The following is a 23,598-nucleotide window of genomic DNA, read 5'->3' as shown; positions in this document are numbered from 1 at the left end:
ATGGAGCCTTCCCCGTTTAATAGAAGACAATGGACTTCACAGTCTCTGAAAATCACTGCAAAAGAGCTTTCTCTAGTCAACAAGAATAAGTCATCAGCTCTTGTGGAAAGGTTTTCCAAGTAAGTGCTGTGAGGCTGCTGTGAGTGTAGGTTGACAGCTGGTAGTTTTAACAATGACTGTTTCCCTGACAGTTGCTTTGCTTCTTAAAAATGATACAGATCTGTAGGCATTTAAATTTTTGGTTTAATATGTGCTGGGCAAAAGTTTTTCTAGTTGCTGACATTATATTGTGTCTGCAAGGAGAATTACAATATCTTTTTTCTGCTGTCAGAAAATAAAGTAGAATGTTTTCTGTCAAACTACAAATTGCAATTTGCTTTTGAGGGCAGAGTATTGGAATGTAGGAGGCTATTGCCATTAGGGTTTTACTTCATCGGAAACAGTCTTTAACTGCTTAAGCATGAACTACATAGGTTTCTCTGCTAACATGGCATTTCCTGCCTGGTACTATAAAAAGTAGCAGTAATGTGTTATCAGTTAATTGGAGACCAGTTAGAAATGGTAGTGCTGTCAACTGGTGGTGATAGATGTAACCCCCTAGTAACAGTTCCGCTAGAGAATTTCACAGTAGCTATGTTCTTCACAGATGTCTCCTTCCAGGTGTCTCACAAAACTTCTGTAGAAAAGGAATATTACCCTTAGCTTTTCTCTGAAGGATGGATGATGGGTTACAATCAAATCATAAAGTAATAGTTTATACACTGAGAAAGCTGAGTGGTGGTAGCCTATACATGTTTTCTGGAAAAGCTTTTACTTCCTTAAGGAATTATATAGACTAATCAAGTCTCCTAAGTTATTACATTAATAGTGTAGCAAAGTTTTGGAGTATTTAAATCTTGAGTGTGGGAGAAACTTTATGGAGTCTATAGGGAAAGGATAATTGCAATCTGGACTTCACACAAACATAGCTCTTTAAGTTACACTTTAAGTACTCTATCCTAGCTTGCTTTGACTGCTCTTGTTAAGGGAATTTATTCACTCATTGAAACTTGATTACAGAACCTGGTCATCTTGCTAAATGTTGATAATCCTTTGAAAAGGGCTTACTGGAAGTAATCCAAACTGCTACTCCTTAATCAAGTAGGGTCCCTCTACATAAGCAATGTCAGTTCCTCAGAAAAATGGCGTCCTACTTACTGGCCTCGCCAACACAGACACTCATAGTGAGGAGCATAATTTTTCTAAATTGCTGTGACCTAAATATTTGTATGTGAAAACTTTTTTTCATTCCATATAGTGTTTAGATTATTGCTTTTTGTCAGGTCAGAGACATGGAAATTGCAACAGCAGAGACTTAAACAGTGCACTGTGGTGGGCTAACTTACAGAGTGAGTGTGGTCTGGGACTCTTCAATCCTTATTTGTTTTCCGGTGTGATACTTGACTTTCATCCCCATGTCTCTTGTTGTTGCTACTTCCAGTATTAATCTTTCTTCCTCCATAAGCTTACTTTCTCAGGACGTCTTGGTCAAATTTTGGAACCTTTATAGTACAGAGACATAGGTTAATATGTTTGCATTACTTAAAGAGGGCCAGCTACACTCCATTAGCAGCTCTCAGTCTGTACAATAAATGCAGCTTGTGGAACAGAAATAAGTAACGTTGCAATTTGTCTACTCTCTAGTGTAACAAAAGGGGAAATCTAAATAGGAGCACACTATTCACAGCAGGAAAAAAAAATCAATTGTTATGAAGAAAAAAGGAATAATAGAGCAGGTTTCTGCACTTAAGAATTTTTTTCTTAGAAGGAACTGAGCCCATTCCTTCTAAGGAAATACACATTATTTATTGGTTTGATACCTGCAATTATTTAAAGTCTAAAGCTGATGACTTGTAGTATTAGTGTCTCATTTACTGCCTGTAACATATTCACAGTTGTATCAAAAGTAGAATTTCACAGATAAGAAAGACGGGAACATCATTTGCCCAAGCAGAGGTTTGATGGTGTTTCTTCCTTTGAAAAGCAGAGCTCTACCTAACAATGGCAAAATCTGTCACATCTGACTCATTTGTGCATTTCAAAAGCAAAGTGCAATCACCTTGCGCAGTACACTAATCAGTGCGGTCTGTGTGCTCCTAGCTGAGGATGTACTTACGCCCAGTGGAGTGGTGTGCAGATTGCTGGGAGTTTTCTATAGCTTCTTAAAGGACTTTGATTCATGATCCAGGGTGGCTTATCTTCAGAGGGCTGTGATTACTGTTTCCACTGCTGGGATGGTTCAGCTGCTCATGAAGCAACTGCTGAATTGGTGCAGTTTACAGCCCAGCATAGTAAAATAAACTGGCACTTATGTAGATTTTCTGCGTATGCCAAGCTGTAATTTGTAACGGTTCAGCAGCTGCTGTATAAATAGCTGAGTTATTCCTGCAAGGGGGCACAGCAGACAGCTGGGTGGCGGAAACAATACAGCTATTCCAAGGTAAACTGTCTATATTTGAGAATCGGAGTGCTTTGGTAATGAAAAGTATTAATGTATGCTGTTGCTGTAAACTGAATGACTTAACATGTGTCTGTCACTTTGCATTGTTCTGGTACTATTTGCTACTATTTTTCCAGCCTCTGGTTTTGTTTGATAGGTCTGGGAAGCGCACAGAATCCTTGGTGGGGAAAAAAAATAAATCTTAGCTGTCTTGAAGAGCATTCAATATTCTGGTTAAAAACTGTTTGTGATTTGTTTGTTTTTTTCTCTCTTTCCTCTTTTGTAAAGGTATCAGAAAGCGGCTGAAGAAGCCACTGCTGAGAAAAAAAGAAGTGTAAGTATTTGTTTCCTAGGCAATAAGCAACAGCCTGCAATCAGAACGGATCACCTACATGCAATGTTTCTGTGACAGCTGATTTTTTGGAATGTCAAAGTTGTTGCCATGTGTCCTGCAGAAAACTGGCTTAGACACAGTGTTTGCTTTTGACTCACTCCCCCTACCCTTTCCCAGTGTGAATGAAAGGAAAGAAAATCAAGTGTCTTGCCCAAAGCTATATGTTGAATCATGAATTCACTCTTAAGCAAAAGGCAAAACGAGTTAACCACAACACATGAATACCCACCTCTTTGTTCTTAGCCGTAGGCAGTTGTGTGGTACCTTTTCCTTTCTTAACTAAATTTAAAAGTCTGCTTAAAAGAAGCTGCCAGCCTATCTGAAATCCAATGTGTGTATCTTTGATAGCTGGAGAATCCATTAAGGGGGATCTTCTCTGAAATGGCTTACAGAGTTCAAAATGCCCCATTACAGCCTTGCATTCCCTCCTGTAAGCTACATTGCACTTACTGTTCTGGTGTCAGGGGACCCTGACTGAAATACCAGGCTCTAAGATTGCAAGTCTTTGTATAAACAGATCCTCAGTTTAATTTTTATTTAAAAAGACCAGCAATGTTTTCAGGATACATAGGTATGTCTTTGTTAGACCATGCTGCCTTGATCTCCCTAGTGCTTGGGGAGTCACTCTTTCTGTTCGGGATACAGGTGTGATAAAATAAGCATTCTAAAAATTACTGTCCAGTCTTATATTCTCTTCATGGCTTGTATGATCAGGGAACAGGCAAGTCCCAAACAAGAATGACTTGTGTTATGACGTATCTGGGACTCCATAGGCATCATGTCTAGAAGTGTTCCTGTGGAAACCTGCTGCGCAATTTTGAGTACTTCTGTTACGTTACGACATTTGCCGTATAACTTTAGTACTCTCTTTTAAATACAATCAGCAAGCAAGCTGATCTTTTTTGAAGTGCAGGTGAATTCAAGTTAATTTGCAAAGCAGTGTTCAAAATGTGACCAGAAGAGTAATAGGGTGAGAGACTTAAATCCTAATATAGCTGCTAATCCTGTTTAATTCCTGTAAGCCTTGCAGACCTGTTCCACTTGCAATGAGTTTGATACATAGTGGTCTGCATAAGGGAGAGACAGCAAAAATGCAGTGGTGGTGGGTATTAGATTTGAATGAATCAAACACGGGCTGGTCTGTTTCTCTGGGGAGAGGTAACTACTTCTAAGCAAAACTAGTCTGAAAAGCAGTTGAATATGAGGAGTACTACTGCTCCATGTATTACCATCTAACTTGCAGTGGTAAGACAGTGCTTGTGACTTGTGTGCGTGTTTCCTGCCGAGAGCTTTCAATGGGTTGAGTGAAATAGAAGAAAAATTCCAGCAGATGATTTGGTATTTATAAATGGGAGTAAAAAGACATTTGTTGTCAGTGCTTAGCATGAACCTTACACTGCGTGGTATAAAATACTGAAGACAGACGTCTTGTAACTGAACCGCTACTGTTAGCTGATAGTACAAATACGTAACTCCAAAAAATGAGTGGTTTCTTAAAGCTAATCTGTAGCATTTCGGAAGGCCTACAAATTGTTGTCTTCTGAACCAGCTGGAAGACATTGCAACATTTGGCACAGCACCCATCTCTCATATGGCTGCTTTTGCTATTGTTTGCTTGTTCTAGGACTAGAGACCCTTGTTGTGTGGATTTTGGTCCCCCTTCCTTCATGTGTGGATTTAAGCCTTTTGTGTGTCATTTAACTCATTGGAGCTTGACTCCCTTTTTCCTTATAAGGCCATCCTGTTTGCTCACTTCCTGCTTTAGCTCCTGACTTTTCTCTTCTCCCCCCTCCTTCCTTTCCTATCCTGGATGCTTTCTCCATGTGGCACAGTTGTAACTATTCACAGCTGTCTGAAAAAGCAGAGAGCTGAGATCAGTACTGAGCCTTTAACTTCCTTTCGCATAGAAAGGAAGCGCTTTAATGCTTCATCAGGCATATAACTGGAATTAACTTCTTGTGCTTTGTAGAACACAGAAAGTCTTCCCCCTCATTTTAAAAGGGGGAATCTGAGTGTACTGAAGAAGAAGTGGGAGAATCCCGTGCTGGGAACGGAGTCTCGGAAGGAAACGCTACGAAGCAGCTGTGCTGAGGTTAGGCACAAGGTCGCCAGCCCCGGGCTCGGAGCCGGGAGCAGTCCTGCTTCTTCCCCCGGCGCGGAGCAAAGCCCGGCGGCTGGTGCTCCATCTGACGCCCAGGCCTCTTCCAGCACCCCTGGCCAGCTGCAGTGTCCTGGTGGTGACAGCAGAAAGTTTCAAGCCCACTCACCGGAGAGTGGTAAAATGGAAAACTGTCTGAGAGAGTCCAGAGAAGTGGAAAAGCCTGAAGCCAGCGAAAACACGGACTCGTCGGGGAAGATCGAGAAATACAGCGTTCCGCTGAACAAACTCAAGATGATGTTTGAAAAGGGTGAAGCGACTCAGACCAAGGTAAAGATCTGTCCCTTCAAATCTTGGGAGAAACTAAAATTCTGCTGCCCCTTGGGCATCAGGAAAAGTCCCTGGAGGGAGTGGCTCCAAACTATTGACTCTGCAAATAATTGTATTCATTGTTTTAGTTGAAACATAATGTAGCTGTGTTAATAACTTATTTGAGCTATACAAATATGTGCAGAGTGCTTGGATTTGGGGCTATTTGTGATTGCTTATTGTGGATGTGAAAGGGGTACAGTTTAAGAGAGGAAAATAAGTATGGAATTTATTAAGATTTTTTTTTTTAAAGCAAGTTGGGATTATTTATAACTTGTCTGAAGATTAAGATGAGTTATGTAAACATGAATTCTGTAAAAATATATATGCATATGTTTATATATAAAGGAAAAAGTAACTGAAGTGAGCTCAACAATCTCAAGCGGTTGCAATTGAGATGGAAGCACTGCCAGAGTTAAGAGTTTTTTTTTATATACATATCAGTATGTGAGTCACACATATGCACATATAGAGATATATGTAAGTCCTGTGAAATACTCTCATCTTTTCCTTACTGTTCTCTCATCTTTGTATCTTAACAAATGTTTCTTATTGGCGGGGGGGGAACCTAACCCAAAAAAATCCTCACGGGGAAAAATAAGCAGAGATAGCCAGACAAGCTCCTGCCTTCACTAGTTTTGACTTGCAAATGCACAGGGCTTGCATTTTCCTACAAACTGCTCATGAAATCTGATCCTGCATGTGGACTGCAGACTCTGTGTCCTCGGGGAGAATTGCTTAACTAGAAAATGAGTTGCATATGCTAGTGACTTGCAACATAGTCCCGAGGCCTTAATGCCGGTGGATTTTCCAGTTTTCTCATAGTTTCCTATACTTCTGGCTTTGTTTTACTGCGGGTGGTTTTCTTGCAGTATTGAGTAAAACAAACACATTTTGTACAAAAGTTGTTTAAATATGTAACAGTTAAGGGCTTTAGAGGAGCATCTCTGTGTTAAAGCGAATTTTTTCGTAATTTCACAACTTCGATTTTTGTAGTCTTTGTCATTATGTAAGAGCTGCCCATAGCATCACGTCCATTGAAAGGGCGGGCTGTGGAGGGCGATCTCCCGATAGCACTTCTCTGAACTCTTGCTGTAGGATTAATCAGTCAGGATTCCACAGGAAAGTACCGTTTTGCAGATGGGCTTCAAGTAACTTTATCTTAGCCTGGGGAATAAATTGTTTCGGAGCCGACTGAATCTGGAACTGCTATTTCTGTCAAGTAAATTCAAGTATTGTCGAAAACCAATTGAACACAGTAAACACCATACAGTAGGTATGAAACTCTTCAGGTTAAGTTCAAGTTATATTACTATTCCAAGTTAATCTGGTTACTTTTTAATTTCAGAAGGGAAAAGGCAAGAAGTGCTCTAAAGTTCAAGTTTAGGGGGGGTGTCTTTGTAATTAGAAAGCACTATTGTAAGATTTCTGGTTCTGGGAATTTATCTGAGGACTGGAGGATGATGTCATGCAGTCACATACAATGAAGATAGTTAGGCCCTGTGGAGACACGATCTTTTTCACTAAGGTAGGATACAGCAACACTTCCATTTATGCTTTTCCTGAAGTCAGTCCATTGATAACCCCCTGATTTAAGTGCAAGCAAGGCTTCAGCTGAGAGGTGGCAATTTTCCTGGGTATTTACTTCAATCTTAAGGTATAAGCACTGTCAGAGCTTTGCTGACAAAACATCTGTATAAGCTAAGTAGAAACATGGCTGTAGCTTCATGGCAGTAAAGTTAAAACGACTTGCCTGGTTGCTGGGCAAGGCTGTGGCAAGAATCCAGATTAAAGCCTGGATTTCCTGACTCCATCACCCACTCTGAACAAACCTATTCTTATTTTCAGGGCTATAAGCAGTTTATTAATTTATTCATTCAGATCTTGCTCTGTCTTCTGCAACTTAGATACATGGCAGATCTTCTTTCTTGCATCTTCGTGAAAAAAAAACGCTTTAACCACGTAAGAGGCAGGCATGTTGTTGTAGATTGGTTCAGCACTAAGCAAAGACTGAACATGAGGTCTTCTATCTATTTCAAAGAATTCTTCCTGTAAGCGATAGCGAAAGCATACACAAGGAAGATCAGAAGAAAAGAAACAGCTAGCAGATCTGCAGTACTTCTTAAAAAGCTGTCTCCAAGATGATCTGTGTTTTTCCTTTAAGGCAAAAGCTTACTGTCTTGTGTAGGTAGCCTCATGTGCATGGGTCACATTTGACACAGTTAGTATATAATGAAATAGGTTTAACTTTTATTTGGTCTTTTGCCCAACAACTCTCTGTGCCCCAGGCAAAATGCTGTTAACTCTCTTTGTGGTACCTCTGCACTCGCCTCTTTTGTCTTAGAACCTTGGGGCTTTCCAGATGTGAGGAATATTTTATCTCATCTTGCAAGTAGCAGAAGCTGTGGCATGGGAATCGTGGCCCAGCCAGGACAGTAAAGGGAACTGAATGGCATATGCATAACGTTGGGAGACAGAGATTTCTTCATGAAGGTCCTACAGAGTCAAGCAGAAGAATCCGTTTCTGCTGAATATTGAATCCTTTGCTGTTGATAAAAATATGGAGGTTTTTGGTTGCTTGAAAGAAAACTTTAACTTTGTGCATGCATCTAGATGAGGTGTTGGAGCCTGATCCAGAATTCCTGTTAGTGGGCACTAACTGAACACTTGTCATAATTGTTTGACAACACACCAGCCCTTTGCCAACTCTTATTTAGAGGTTTGATTTGTTTAATAATTAATTTCAGCGATAATTGAGAATTCTTTGTCTTCTCCATGTGAGTGCGGTTCAGCATGATGTTACTGGAGAAGGACTACAGTGAAAATAAATGGAAATGAGATTCTGAAACAAAGCAGAATGAGAAGAGGAACCCAAACAAGTTTCCAAGCTTGATTTCTAACTGTCTTTTTCTCCTGAAAAGTACTGATGGTTTCTTTCAGTGAGGCTGGAATCCCAGAAGCTGGATCTAAATTACCTGAATCAAGACCTTTGTTCCCTAGTGGTGAAAACTTCGTTATGCGCTCTGCTGCTAGTTAAACTTCCCATGTGTCTATATTGCAAACTTGTTTTTTCATTTGTAGCTTTATTACTCCTGCTGTGTGCAAGAAAATGTATGTGTGCCACGTTATTTAAAAAAAACAAACCCAGGGCAGTGATAAAATAGTCAGGAGCTTCAACTGGGCTAATAAACATGTTTCCTCTTCTGTGTCCTCAAAGGATGTTGTCTTCAAGTTGTATTCTGCCTATAATGATCTTCTTTGTATACTAGTCAAAAGCTAGACCCTTTGAATGACGAATTTCTGAGTTGTAAGAACTTCAGACTTGGGGGCGCAAGGTGACATTAAAGAAGATGACCGACTAAGAATCATCTAAGGATAATTTGCACAGAATGAGGAACCTGCAAGTCCTTACAAGTGTGTAGACACTCCCAAGCTGAACCTATCAACACACTCACTGGAAGGAAAAGACTTGTCATAGCTAAGCTCTTTTCCAGTAAGAAAAGTTACCAAAGTTTTAAACCACAGAAATAGAAAATATTTCCCATTCTAATGGAAAAAGAGGTTTTCCAGCTGCATTTTCCTTTCCTGGTAAAGTTGCTGTTTTGTATGCCAAAGCAGCCTGATTTTCCACAGTGATTATCTTACAGTGCAGTTCTGTTAAAATAAAACTTTGGAATTTCCTTCAGTTTGGTGACCAGCAAATGAGAAACTTGTTGGAAGATGGGTGGAATGTGTGGTTGGAGCATCTTGCCAAACCTGCCTTTTACCCTACATTAGCCTCAATCTTCATTTCCAATGGGCTCTGTGATTTAACTCTTCCTAGAGAGGGAACAAAGATCTATCACCTTTTAGCATTTTATAGGTTGACTTTCAGCTGTGAAAACATCCTATCTTGATGAAGTCAAATTAAACTCGGCACTTCATGAGTATTTATCAAAGCTGCTGAAATTTCTTTTCACAATTTCTTTTATTGAGCATTAGATTTTGGGGAGTTGGTCTCAACAAATGAGTATCAAATCTGATTGAGTCATGTAGAGCATCTGTGTGTGGTAGTGCTACAAAACATCCTGCCCAGCACTGCAGCCTTGCAGATAGTGATTATACTGGATATCTGAGAATATCTCTCTCTAGCACTTTCCTGCTTAAGCTTCAGCCTTATCAGGCCTAATTAGAGAATTATTTGGTACCAAATGCATGAACTATCCAAATCAAAACAAATAACTTCAGATAACTTTTATTATATTAATATTTATTCTTCTTTCTGTTGCTGAAAATCAATGCCGATTTTTGATACCTTGCTCCTTTCATCCTTTTTCTGATTTTTAAATCTTCATAAAATGACCTTGAACATTAGCTTCAAAAGAAATTGTATGAAATGCAGAAACTAGACTGAAGTTTTGTATTTGCAGTGGTAAATGCCTAAAAATCTGATCTCTGTTGTTCTTTGACTTGTTAACAAAGATAGTCAAAGGGCATCTACTGACCTCTTCAAGAAAGTGTTTTCCAGGTGACAGAGGGTCAGGTAGTCTGTGATCAAACTTTATATTGGTTAAATAAGATGTCACCTGCCAGACTTGTTTATTCCAGTAAAGCAGATTTGCTAGTGACACCTGTGCATCTTAAGGGATTATACGCAATAATCTTTGTTTGTCCAGGCAGCTGATAGGTGGGTCTTGTCTCTAACAGGTCTCAAGAGACCAGAGGAAGACCGCAGTCGGTAGGAGGATTTCTGAAAACAGCCTCTCTTCAGAGGACTTTGATGTTGGCCAAGGAGAGAAGAGCCATAGTACATCAGGTCAGTAAACCTCGTGGTTTGTGTTTTGGTTTGCTTTTTGTTTGGGGATTTCTTTTTTTTAGTTTGTAAAATAAAACTGCCTTTCAGAAATGGAAGGAAGTACAGATATCTTCTATCTGTAAAGTCCACATGAGCATCACATTTAATGAATTAAGTCTTGCTGTGAATTTTAAACCGATACACTCTTAAGCATGGGAAACCAAGGCACAGGAGATAACCAGCAAGTTAAGGAATGGAGCCCATTTTTGCCCTGTGCCTTAATCCTAGGACAATCCTAGAATTACTTTTAATAGTCAAACTAATTTAGAAAGTAGTGAACAGACAGACAAGGCAATATGCCTTCTTCCTTCTTGTTTTAATTCTCATCCCTCCTACCTTGCCCCAACATGGGTAACTACAGCTAGTCTTACGACTTGAGCAAAATTACATGTTTTTCATATGTTTGGAGACTCTTCTCTAACAAAGCATTTACAATCTTTTGTGTTTTCAGCATATGGCTAATATTGTATCTCACTACTTAGTGATGCACATTGTGTCCTTATTTGAGCAATACTGGAGAGAATGGCAAGAACTACTTACATTTTTTTATTGTCCCCAAGAGGACCTTAATGATTCATACAATTTTTTTAGTGATTGAAGGCCACTAGCTAGTGAAAGGTAATTTTTTTTATCATTCTTTATTGAACAATTAAGCTATTGCTGAAGACGTGACCATTACTCAAGGAAGTTAGATAGCAGAGCAGTCACAGGAGCTGGCTTTTTAAACCTACTTGGCTAACATCTGACAGCAAAAATGAAAGACGGATGGCAAGTAATGGGGTATAGTTCCGAGAGTCAGGAGATCTGGACCTATGCAAAGACTTAAGCTCCCAAATACTTCTATTCTCTTGAGATAAAAACAGATGCCTCAAATGATCCTACGAGACTAAACTGAATTATTTTATAACATGTTTGTTCTTGAGATCCTCATCTGTAACATGTTATGCAATAAATTATTTTCATGGAGAAGGTGGAAGTGGCAGGTGAGACTTCTTCCTCGCTTCCCATGTTTCCCCCAAAAGACTTTGACAACCGTTCCACTACAGGAATGATGTATATTTCCATTTAGCCACTGTAGCAGCTGCTTTCATTTGACAATAACAGCAAAACAATCTTCAGTGTTAAAACTGTTTGCTCTCATTACTTCTGAGACCACTGTTTGGACACTGCATCTGGTGAATATGCTACTTCTGAAACTAGCTGGGTTAATTAGGAGACTTGGAGTATAAACCTTTGACTGAAGCATTTCTGTGTCCTTCAGATCTGGAATTTCTGTGGTCTTGGGAGTGGTGAAGGGATGGGATTTGTAAATCTTTCTGTAGACAGGTCTACTGGTGTTCCTGAAAGTTACCCTTTATTCATGTAGTTCTTTTTCCAGGGCATCTTGTAGATACTAGTCCAGCACTCAGCCCAGATAAGGCAGAGACCAAGAAAAGCCTGGAGATGCCTCGCTTCACAGAAACTTCAATAAAGGATAGGCTGGCGAAGTATCAGGCAGCTGTGTCCAAGCAGGGCAGTTCCACAGGCCTCATTACCATGGTAAGTCTGTTCTTTGGCTTGTGTAGAAGTGAAATTTTGTCCCAACCTGAGACTGGAAAGAAGATCTTATGGAAACCAGGCTTTTTGAAGATAATGCCATCTTTTGAAAAATAACTTTGTGCCCATAGGAGTCATTTCTAATGAAGAGTTGCCTCTAGATACTGTAGGAAGAAATAGGTATTTGCATCTTCCTGGATTAATCTTGAAAGTTTTCCAAGGAATTAATTGCTGGCACCCTGACTGAGGTCTTTCTGAAACATAGCATTCTTTTTCTTTCTACGTGTCTGTAGCGCTCGGCATGTTTGTTGTTGTTGGGTTTTGTGTGTGTGTGTTTGTTTAAAAAAACACCCCAAACTCAATTCTGTATTGTACATGAGCTATAAGCTAGGGGAAACTGAGGCACAGTAAGGTGGAGCGACTTTCAATGTCATAACAGTGCATAGAACTTGGATTTCTTGGCCTGCAGCTTGGGGATCTCCAGTCAGCTTTCCTCCCTTCAAGGCTTCTCACTCATTATGTGAATCCAGTTAGACTCTTGCAGTGAATGAACCTGTGCCAATTTTGCAGATATTTGATCAGGAAATGAGCCATTAATGAATCATGGTGAAGTATTGCAGTTGAAGGGATTGCAAGAATCTAAGCTTTTGTTAAAAAGTGCTTAGTACATTTGCTGGAACTGTCTGATACTTTTGCTTAATGATGAGAACTTTTATTGCTTAAGTATGACTTTTATTAACCAGAGTAATAAATGTTAAGAGGATAGGCCTTTTTAAGTTAGGAAATTTGCACTGGAAATAAAAGCCAAAAATGATGGGTCTAAGCTTTGGAAGAGTGCATGCTTCCTGGGTATCTTTGTAGAGAGGCAAAAGTCTCTACACAGCTGAAATGATTTCTGAGTTTCATATGCAGTGTGGGTCTCATTCTCCAGCCCTTGGGAGGGAAGTCGAGTAAACTGCACTGCATGAATGGAAAGTAATTGCAGACAGTGCAACAAATCAGATTAACTGCTAATTGCTGATTTCTGCATCCTGTTTCTTGCTTGGATTCAGTTTGCTAGATTGCCTTTTCCAGTTTGTCGCTCAGAGTGGTAGCAGATCCACTCAGCTATGTCCTAATGGCAAGAGGTTTACCATAGATGTCTCTTGAGACTCTTGTTTGCAAATCCCCAACGCTATCAGTTTGAGTGTCAGTCCAGCCTGATACTCTTAGGATGTCCCATTTGGCAGAATCTCTTTCGATTTTGGCCTGGCACACCAACAAGGGCAGCACATAAGATGGAGAAAACAACGGTTTCTGAGGCCGATGTTCGCAGAACTTTTGTGTTCCAGCAGCAGCCATAACTCTTGGGTATTCTCCTTCCTGCTGACAAAGCAACTAGGGCTCTTTTGATATGGTAGTGTGGTATTTCTACTTCCCTTCTCTTAAAATGTGTCACATGTGTGCTACAAAGGAAAGCCATAATCTCTCTTGAAAACAACTATTTTGAGAGCATTGTGGTGTAATTAAGCCTGGATTAAAACTGATGGACACTTTTACAGTTGGTTAGAGTAAGGGTAAGAAGCAATCATTGCTATACATGCCAAGTGATACAGGAAAAGGAGGGAGAGATGATGGACAGCATGTTTGGGGATCTATACATTAAAATTCTAACATTCAATTACATACCTGTTAGACGTGGTTGGTTTTGTGCAGACTTGTTTACAAAATCCAGTAAAATGCTAGTGCTGGCATTTGGCTGTTTTGCTTTCACGTGACAGAGAAGATGCCTTGTGAAAGGCACGAGTCTTTCTCCAATTATCTTGTATCCTGTGGCAATGAAAGAAACACGAGGTTTCACTGAATTTTTTTTTTGTCTGAAAGATTCTTTTGTGAAAATCTTAAACAAGTCAGCTTGTCAAGAACAAAAATTTTGGTAAATAACAGAATTAAGTTTTTGACTAGTATTGAAGCAAGGGTAGGGTTTGCTTTTATGTCAAATTGTATTTTTCAATTATACAGTGCTTTAGATAGTGCTTGTCTTGAAATACTTGTAATTTCAAATGAAAAGTCAACATTTCTGGAAAAGGAAGATGTGGATTGAGCGGGGGAAATGAGAGCTGATTCTTAAATGGGAATCTGGAAGTAGAGAAAAGGGGTGGTTTAGAAACATGCTGGTATTACCTCCGTAGAGGATAGTAAAATTCTACAGCCCCATCTTTTTTCTTCATTAGAATGTATCACTTACCAAGTTTGTATAGATTTTTATGCCTCTTCCTTTAATTATCACTGTATATACACTAGGAAAACAGTTTAAAAAAGGTATTAAGAAAAATAGAAAGCAACTGCTTTCCCTGGGGAAAAGAACCTGTCAACTTTCAAGTGCTTTATTCTATAGAATGAGATTCAAGCCAGTGAAAGTGAACTCAAGAATTACAAATCTGAGCAGAAGGAGAATATGCCACCAAGTCTTGAGGACTCCATTTTCTATCAGGATGGGGAGAAGGTAAGATGCTCATGCTGGTGAAGATCAAGGACTCCACTTCAAATGGAACTAGTTGTAGAAGCACAGCTGATACACTTGTTCCACGTGCCATCTAGAAATTGAATGTGAGCAGCTGATACGGATCATTTACATGCTGCAGAATTCCTGATTTATTTTTTAATTATTTTTTTAGACTGTATCTGAATTACAAGATAGCAAGTCTCTGTGAAAGACTTTTAAGCAGTTGTAGAGAATATCTAAAGAAAAATTTTAAGTTTTCTTGAAGAGTTCTTCTGTCTTCTCAGTAATGACATGCCTGTAGTGTGGCAGAATCCTTCAGTATCATACTTAGGTATTTTTTGATGACTTCAGTAGCTGACTAGGGCTGAAACCTGTGATGGTTTTGGGGGGGGGGGGTTGTTCTGGTTTGTTGGGGGTTTTTTGTTTTGTTTTTTACTCTGCCATTGTTTTTTCATGCCTATGATGAAGCCAGCTAAACTTTTTTGTGTCATGTTCCCTGACTGTAAAAAGGTGATTCACAGCTAGGTATTTGTTTTGTTTGTGGGTTTTGGTGTTTTGTCTTTTGGGTGGGTTTTTTTGGTGGGGTTTTTTTAAGAAAACAAAAAAGACACCACACCAGGGGGGGAAAAAAAAAAAACCAACATGAGAAGCTTTGTGACGCAAGTAAAAGGAGTTTGTCACTGTTTCTTCTGCATTTAGTGGCTAGATTTTGATTAAGGTAACTGAGAATGCCAGTTTGGGTTTGTTCCTGGTTTTGAGCTTCAGCTGTAAATTGAGACTAAATTACTCTGTGAATTAGAGATAATAAAGCACGCTCAAGCATTTGTATACTAAACTGGGGACAGCAGACGGGATAAAAGTAGCTGAATAATAACTGGGGTACTGTGTATTCCAGCCATTCTGAACACGTGGCAGCCTAAAGCCAGGAGGGCTTTTAGAGCTTTCCAGCCTTCCTTGGGCAAGGGGCCAAATTGTCGCTCTCAGCTGTTCCTTGCTGACAGCTGAGCAGCTTCATGTTCAACTGGTTGGGGCTGCTTTTTGCTGAAAGGTGAGTTAATTAAAAGAATACCTGTTAAATCAGAATACATCCCTGTTGTTGAATGGAAGATTTGAATAAAATTTCTTGTATTCAGCTGTAATTGTGAAGTTACTTGTTGAGATGTCCAGGTGCAATAAAGAACCTGAATAGAACATTGTTTGAGAGCCAGGATTGTCCTTTTGAAATGACATGATGAACTTTGGAAATAAGCCTAATTAAAACTACTAGTTGTAAATGTCAGAAATGGGAATCCTCTGGCAAAAAGGAAACAAAAGAAACTTGCTAACCTTCTCTGCCATTTTTCACACTGAATCTGTGAAAGATTTAGTAGCCAGACATGTAACTCTGTAACAGCTATAGAACATGCTGATGCACTTCCCATTATAATAGTGGGGGTTTTTTTGGTAGAGTATGTTAATATATGTAACTTCCTCATTACCTCATTAATTTGCAAACTTCAGTAGCTTGCAATGGACCTTTCAGTCATTAAAGTGAATTAGTGATGATTTGCAGTTAGTCTTGTTACCGTACTTTAGTTTCTCAGTGTAGCTACTTACAGCTATTGGATTTAATAGCAATAGTGCCATGTTTAATACAGAAATGCACCTCAAGAGCTTTATCTGTAACATTTTTAGTATCTGAAACTGGTTTATAGCCAACTCTTAATTTATTTTTTTTTTTTAATATGAATCTGTTTCTGAAGGTGGATGAGCAGGATAGGTCCAGGCATGTTTGTCCCAACCTGGGAACAGCAGACTTCTACTTCTAAAAAAGCTTTTTAAAAAACTCAGCTGTTCTGTATTTCTTCTTTTCTTTTCCAAAAGCACTATCTTTGCTGAATGTTTAAATGTCATAGATTTGTCAAATGAGATTTCCAGTAAATGTGTACTGCTTGGTGCCAAGTGATTTCCAAGTAAGAAAACCTGGGAGGTATATCAATGAAATCCACAAGGATTTCTGAAGACTAATAGATAAAGGTGTACAAGCTGCAGGCATTTGGGAAAACAAAAGTATGTTTGTGTGCGTGAACACTATAGCAGATGATCTGAATATTGCAAGATCTGTAAAATTGTGAGGATGTCTAGCTTGTAGCAAGGACTAACATTCCTGGCAGTCAGCTGGACTCTGCCTTGTGCCTTACAAAACGAAAGGTAGCTTGGTGTGCACCTCAGTGTGGCCAGTCTTTTCCTGTTTAAGTGCTTACAGTGTTCAGCTGCCTGTTGTGTTACTCGGGCCATGATTATTCAGACTTCAGAAGGTCAAAGGTTCTCATTGTCTAATATTCTCTTGCAGGTTTCTGTAGGTGAGAACAGCTTGTCTTTCCACTCTGGCCTTCTAGAGGATGGCAATGGTAAGCACTCATTCTCCTGCCTCAACAAGAGTAAAGCACATGGCTGAGGAGAAGCACTAACTGCCCAGTTGTGTGTAGGATGCTTAAGAAAGTCCTGTCAAATGGTGAATTTGACCCAATAAAAACCTGTCTTGTACTAAAAATCTGTCCTGTGCCTAACTTTAACTTAGTAAGAATGATTTTCAGGTTTAGAAGTTCATTTGCAATTGTGATTCTGAGACATCTGTAACTCTTGTTTGCTCTGATTGAACACATTTAAGTGTAGCTTCCTCGCCATTTGGACTTAAGCTAACAGCTCTGGCAACTACTACATCAGTCTACATCACTGCAGTACTTAGTAATGCAGGACAATTACCCAGTGTCTTTGGTGTTGTCCAGAGATAGACAGGTTCCTCTTCAGTAAAGTACGTAAGCACATTCTCACGTTGCCTTAGCTTTACACCTAAATTCAAGCCCACAGAATGAAGAACGTTCAGAAATGAAGAATAGTTCCTGGAAGTTAGATGTTGGATTCCTGTGTATCAGTCTCCTTTACATAGCAACTTAACTTTCCTGGTAGATCAGAAAAGTAGAATGATCATGTTTAAATATCTAGATCTAAAGGTTTAATAGCAGATGTTCAAGAAAAAAATGCATCAGCCCGTAGCTGGTAGCGGCTTTCCGTGGTTTTACAGTCATTGTAATTGCCTTTTCTTCCTCCTCTGCTCCCTTAGTTGGACAAAACTTGGAGACTGAGACAGAAGTTCAGAAACCTGTCAGCACAAAGCAGCAAAACTTTGGTTCTAAACCAGTTGGCCAGACAGATGCATCTCTGCCGAAAGCAGTGAAGGTAAAGCAGCTATTTATTCTCAAACATTGGTGATGGTTAAAACTGACTTGCAGTTCTCTATTTAATATTGGCTGCATTAAGGCTTTTCAGTGTGGTCACAAAGGGTCTGGCAGTAACTGTATCAGTAACTGATCTGTCTTCATCAGACTCTGTTCATGAGGGAACTTTAATTCAGAATGGAAAAGCATCTCAAAACTGTCAGTTTTTCTTCAAAGACTGAGTTTGAGTTGTTTGCTAGGAGTTGCCCCGCTGCTGTTACAGGAACGTGCCCCTGTGACAGAGGCAGTTTTGCTTCAGTGTGGGAAAAGGGGTTTGAGCAGGGGATCATATCAGGGCTTGTCTATGCCTCTGGTAAAGTCCGTGCTCCTAGAGACTGGCATTGAGGTCGTGATAATGATCTTCAGAGCCCTTACTAGGCTGGGACTTGGCTTTCCACCCTCCTCTTCCAGCTGTTCCGAAGGTAACTGCAGTTGATAATAACTTTATAGTAAGGGCACTGTGGTGACTGGCTGCACAAAAACTGAGTTTGGCATTCTTGAGTAACAAGTCTTTAATTTTACATTTTCTTTAGCGGGAGCTATAAAGCATAAAGCAGATGGAGAACTTCTTGGATAGGAATGTATTTGCTAATCTTATTAGACATACAAACAGCAGTGCTGAACATTTTGATCACACTGTACTTTCTTGTCACATGTACTGTCTGGAGTTAGGATGCCTATTCCCTGGGCTGCCACAGACTTCCTGGCTCACTCCTGAGGAAACAACTGTGCTTTTGTTGTTTTCCCCATCTTTGAGAGGAACGGCACTGACCTCACGAAGACCAGTGAGATGTGGCTTCCTAGAGTTCTGGAGTATAAATGCCAATATGCAAAATTAGAGCTGCCTATAACATTTTAGTAATCGCAGTCTGTTACAGCATACAAGATACACGTAACCTGTGTGTCCTGGTCGTCTGTGCTATCTCTATATTATTAGAACCATTTTAGTCCTCTACCTTGTTACTGCTTTAGATGCTGCACTGCTGAGATAGAAACCCAGATGCTGTTTATTCATGTAAGGTTCCTATTTGTCTCTTCCAGCTTCTGTTTCCTGTTCTTGGTTCCTAATCTCTACTCCTGCCTTCTGCTTCCCTCCTAATGTGAGCTCAACTCTCAGCTTTCTCTCAAGTTTTTTTATATTTATTGGGCCTCACCTTCCTCCTGTAGCTCCTATTTGTAGTATGCCTGGAAAGGAATTTCTTTCTCTTCACATCCCAAAACGCCTCTCCATCAGACATAGGGCTCATTGTTACACAAGTAAGTTCCTCTTCTTAGATGGGGATGTGCATTGCAGAAGCACATGCCAGCACTGTAATGTCATCTTGCAAAACTAAGCTTTCAGGGAGATTTACTTTTTGATGGGCAAACAAATTGTTGCTGCCTTGGTCCCTGTGGCAAGCATGGATGATTAGATTTTTGTTTGCATGGGTAAATTATCATTTTTTGAGATTTCATTTAGTGACTCAAAATTCAGAACTCATATGCAGTTTTGGCAGCACCTAGAAATTGTGGAATTTTTTTTCAGAAGGAACTCTGAATTTTTGTTGGTCAAGCTTTCATCGTAATTAGAACTTTAATCTACTATAATTTTAAGCAATGCCTTAAAAAATTGAAATGCCTATTAAACAGGAATTAAATTGGCAGCAAACTTTGATTGTGACAAACTGACTTCAGCTGGCGCTGTCTTCAGCAATCTGTCCCTCACGTATTGTAACTTTCATTGCCTAACCATTGTTTCTAGTCTGTTATAAATAAATTGCTGTAATTATGTCTTCCTGTGACCTTCCTGTTTTTTCTTTAGCCATCATATTTTTCCTTAAAGCTTTTTAGTAAGTATGTAGCAGGTAATTCTTTGTCAAAGAAAAGCTACAATACCAATGTGCAAACCCATGGTACGGAGCCTAGGCACTCTTTTACCCTGCTGCTAAAGCAGTTATAATCAACATGCAGCCTGAGACTGCCAGTTTTTCAACTGCAAGTTATTTAATTTTTCCTTTCAAGTGTTTTCCCTATTGGCCAACCTTAATGGATTCCAAGAAGTGAATGGCATCAAGTGACCTTTTTTCATGGACAATGTGCTTGCTTCCTCGATGCTGTCAGAAAACAAAATCTGAAATAGTTCCCATACAGCGCAGCAGTGACACTTGACTCCTTAGAATTTAAGTCTACCCTTGCGCTAAACTCTCAGGGAATTCTCTTACTGAGCACATAAACAATTTTAGCTGTTTGACCTCAAAGCTCTGCTCACTTTAGGTCTTGAGCAAGTTTGAGAGCTGCATGTCCTGAAATGTGAGTATAGTTTCTCTGTGATAGAACTGGAATTGCTTACAAATGAAGTCAGAACTGTTTCCTGCTGCCTGCATCTGCGCTGAGACTATTTCCTCCTCTTTAAGAGAGAATTTAGCAAAAGTGGATCACTTCAAACTATTGAGCAGCCTGTTCTACTCCTCTTCCCTCCCACCCTCTGTCTTTTATTTTCAGGTTGTTTCAGCTCTTTTTCTGCACCATTTTTTTAATGTTGGTAAGTCTCATACTGACTGCAATTTACCTGGATGTTTCTTCATCATTTTCCTATCAAGAAAAATTGAGGTTGCAGAAACAGATTAGACAGCTTTTTGGGAACTGGCTCAAAGTTATAACTGAGTTCTAGTATTTTCATTGTTCCTTCTCAACCGTTGCTCAATTTGTGATGCTTCAGCTGCGGAATTCACTGCGGCAAAATCTTGGCTCACTGTCAAGCCACAGCAATCCTGTGGGCCTGCCATAGGCTCTTCTTCACTCATTGCCCCCTAGAACCCACTCTACCATAATTAGCATTGACTTGCAGAAAGTGAATCACTGCAATTTTTCTGAGAACTCTGGAAGCCGTGCATGAACCCAAGCCAAGTCCCCTAGCAGTTGATTCATTTTCCAGTTAACAAGCTTTCTCTGCTTCCCATAGAAATTTCAGTTGCCAGTGAAGGAAACCTGTGTTGGGTGTCAGAAGACTGTGTACCCGATGGAAAGGCTCTTTGCCAACCAGCAGGTGTTTCACATCAGCTGCTTCCGCTGTTCCTATTGCAACAGTAAACTCAGGTAAACACACTGCTCCATTTGGCCACTGTCTAGGAAGTGTAGCTTTCCTCTTCAGCAGCTGAGTAAGATGCTGTTCAGGCTTAGCTGAGCTGAAGGCAACCATAACCTAGCGAATTGGAGAGGAGTGTAGGAGTGGTAATACAGTCGTAGCTCTGCCAGTGGCTTTTGCACTTGATGCAGTCTATTTTTGAACTCTTAATGTAATTTTATGTGCGGAAAAATATAAATGTCGAACTTTGTAAAGAACTCCTGTCATGTGAAAAGAGGGCCATACAAACTCATGAAAGCTGTAAGTTTGTCTATTCTAAATGTGTTGAAAGACTGAAATTGAATCTCTTCAGTAACATAGCCACCGAGACGGGTGTATGAGAGACAGAATGCTAACATTTGACTTCATATTTTCCTGAACAGTCTTGGGACGTATGCATCTCTGCGTGGGAATATTTACTGCAAGCCTCACTTCAATCAGCTCTTCAAATCTAAAGGCAATTATGATGAAGGCTTTGGACACAAACAGCATAAAGAATTGTGGGCAGGCAAAACTGAGTGTGAAGAATCCCTGGAGAAAACTGTCCATGGTGTAAATGCAACAGAAAGTCCGCAAAGCCCAGGAGTAGAGGACGCCCCAATTGCAAAGGTAGGAGTTCTGGCAGCAAGTATGGAAGCAAAAGCTTCAGCTTTGCCTGAAAGAGAAGAGAGACCAGCAGAAACAAAAAAGCTCAGGATTGCCTGGCCACCTCCATCTGACCAAAGTATTCAAGGAAGTGCCTTAGATGAGGGCATCAAAGTATTCAAACCCAAATGGCCCCCAGAAGAAGAGGTTTCCAAGCCAGATGTGCTGGAGGATGTAGATCTGGATCTCAAAAAGTTAAGAAGATCTTCCTCGCTGAAGGAAAGAAGTCGTCCCTTTACAGTAGCAGCCTCATTTAGAACAGTATCTGTTAAAGGCCATAAAACAGAGAATTCATCTTCTCCCTCTAAGGCAGAGAGAGACATGTTGAAAAGAAGTGAGGAACTGGAGAGAGAGGTCGTGGTAGACAAAAAGCAAAAGGAAAAGAAGATTGGGAATAGAAACATCCAGAGTGCTGAAGAGAAAAATGTAGAAGAACAGGAATTGTCTGGTATCAAAACTGTAGAGCATAACTTTATAGAAAATGGCCAGGTGAATGCAGAGACAGATGAGGAAGAACATGCTATGGAAGAGCGGGAACTTCCAAATGAAGAATTCCTTGAACCAAATTCTCCTAAACATTCCAGCTTAGCCAATGTCATGACTGCTAAGGAATCATCTCCTAACCAGAATCGCAAATCCCAAGATGTTGGTTTCTGGGAGGGTGAAGATATGGAAGATCTATCTGTGGAAGAACAGATCAAAAGGAATCGTTACTACGAAGATGATGATGAAGAATAAATTGGCCTTTTACTAGAAAACTTGGTGCAAGGTGCTGGGCCTTTTTAAATCGGTGTTTTTAGCTTTAACAAACAGCTGTCCTCCATGAAAGCGATGCTATACTGCACATCGACACTAAGGGAATTGTACAAATTATCTCAACTAGAAAAATACTCCAGAAGCCTGTGAAGAGTATATTTAGGTGCATGGAAACAAGTATCTGGCTGTGGGATAGCTTCAACAGGTAATCTCTGTCCACAGCATGAGAGCAGAGCTGTTCCGTACTCCTACTGTCTTACCCCTTTTGAGCTTCAATACATATTTTCACTAACAATTTACATAATTTCACTGTACTCACAATGGTGGTGTGAAACAGGCTTTCTGTAATACACTACTTTTACCACTACAAATGCTACTGCAGTGCTTAGGGACCAATTTCAAAGGGACTTTCTGGCCTGCTTTAAAAATAGTAACTTGATGCACTTTAATACATGTAAAGGGCACAACTGGGATTTTTTTAAATAATGAAAACATTGATGTTTGTGCTTAGTATCCAACAACTAAAGCATCTTAAACTGAGCGCAATGTGATGTTTCATTCTCAAAACTGCTTATGACCAACTGAAGAATTACTACTCTCTCTATTTTTCTCTGTGCAACTGGAATGGTGTGCCCATTGCTGGAACATATGTATTTTAGTGCTTATCCAGAAGCTGTGTTGACTGGCAGATCTCTTTGAGGACAAGTCAACACTTCTGCAGTAGCCTGCAGGGCATTACTTTTGCATTTCATATGCGTTTGAAGTGGGGGTTTTGTTTGTTTGTTGGGGTTTTGTTTTGTTTTGGGGTTTTTTTTTTTACTTGGAGTTCATGATCATTCATTTAACACTGAAGATAGTATTTTTAAGGCCTTTTGACAACTTTGAAATTCTACCTGTATCAAGCTGCCATAAATCTTTTCATTATAGCTGTGAAATTATGCTGCATTGCAAAATCTCTGGAATAAAACCACCTGAACAGTGAAACTTCCTGATTGCTAGCATTGAAGCTTAGTACATTTTTAAACTTGACTTCATTTATTTTACAAATAACGATATCTTGAACGGTGGAAGGAGGATGCCCTTTTATATTAGCTTTTATTTGTACTGTATTCTCATGAGAATTAGCTCTTAACTATACCTGAGGTGTAAAATATTCTGCTTTCTTAACAGTCCTGCTAACTACGAAACCTTCAATAAAGTTCGGTCATTTACATTAAAATTTTAGTCTGAAGACTGGATTCATACTCGTTCCACAAAAAGGTGGCATTTTAAAAGGGCCATGGGAAAAGATGGGTGAAAATATTGGTGTGCTTACTGGAAGCTGGTAGACCAGACAGTGATTTTTCTGGTGCCACTAGGTGACACTGTGTGTCCACTTTTTTCTGGTTGATGGATGGGCAGACTGTGCACTCATATTCAAGAGCGTGTGGAAGAGGGATTAGAACAGGATGGACAAAAGAAATAGGGACATGCAGGTATTTTACACTTCCATTTCTGGCTTCAGGTGGTTCTCAGGCATGGTAGCTGAGGACAGCTGAGGATTTTTCCCCCCGCTTCCTGTAAGATTCTTTGTATATTGCAATTATCTTCACTTAAGCCTGAGGTGAGTTTCGTTGGGACAGACAGGAGCTAAGACCTAGAA

General features: G+C 39.8%; 1 protein-coding gene across 1 annotated transcript; it reads left to right on the top strand.

Annotated features, from left to right (window-relative positions):
- Nucleotides 1-21,938, top strand: LIMA1 (LIM domain and actin binding 1; the record flags this gene model as incomplete). The annotated part of the gene is made up of 10 exons (XM_082011769.1): nt 1-119; nt 2,768-2,813; nt 4,843-5,301; nt 10,027-10,135; nt 11,553-11,713; nt 14,088-14,195; nt 16,528-16,585; nt 17,299-17,414; nt 20,394-20,527; nt 20,939-21,938. 10 exons carry the CDS (start codon nt 1-3, stop codon nt 21,936-21,938), a joined length of 2,310 nt encoding a protein of 769 aa, XP_081867895.1.
- Between the last annotated feature and the right edge of the window lie 1,660 nt (nt 21,939-23,598).

This window comes from Phaethon aethereus (assembly GCF_964289735.1).
Source record: "Phaethon aethereus genome assembly, chromosome: 29".
In the NCBI taxonomy this organism is placed as follows: domain Eukaryota; kingdom Metazoa; phylum Chordata; class Aves; order Phaethontiformes; family Phaethontidae; genus Phaethon; species Phaethon aethereus.
This window is presented reverse-complemented; position numbering and strand designations above follow the sequence as displayed.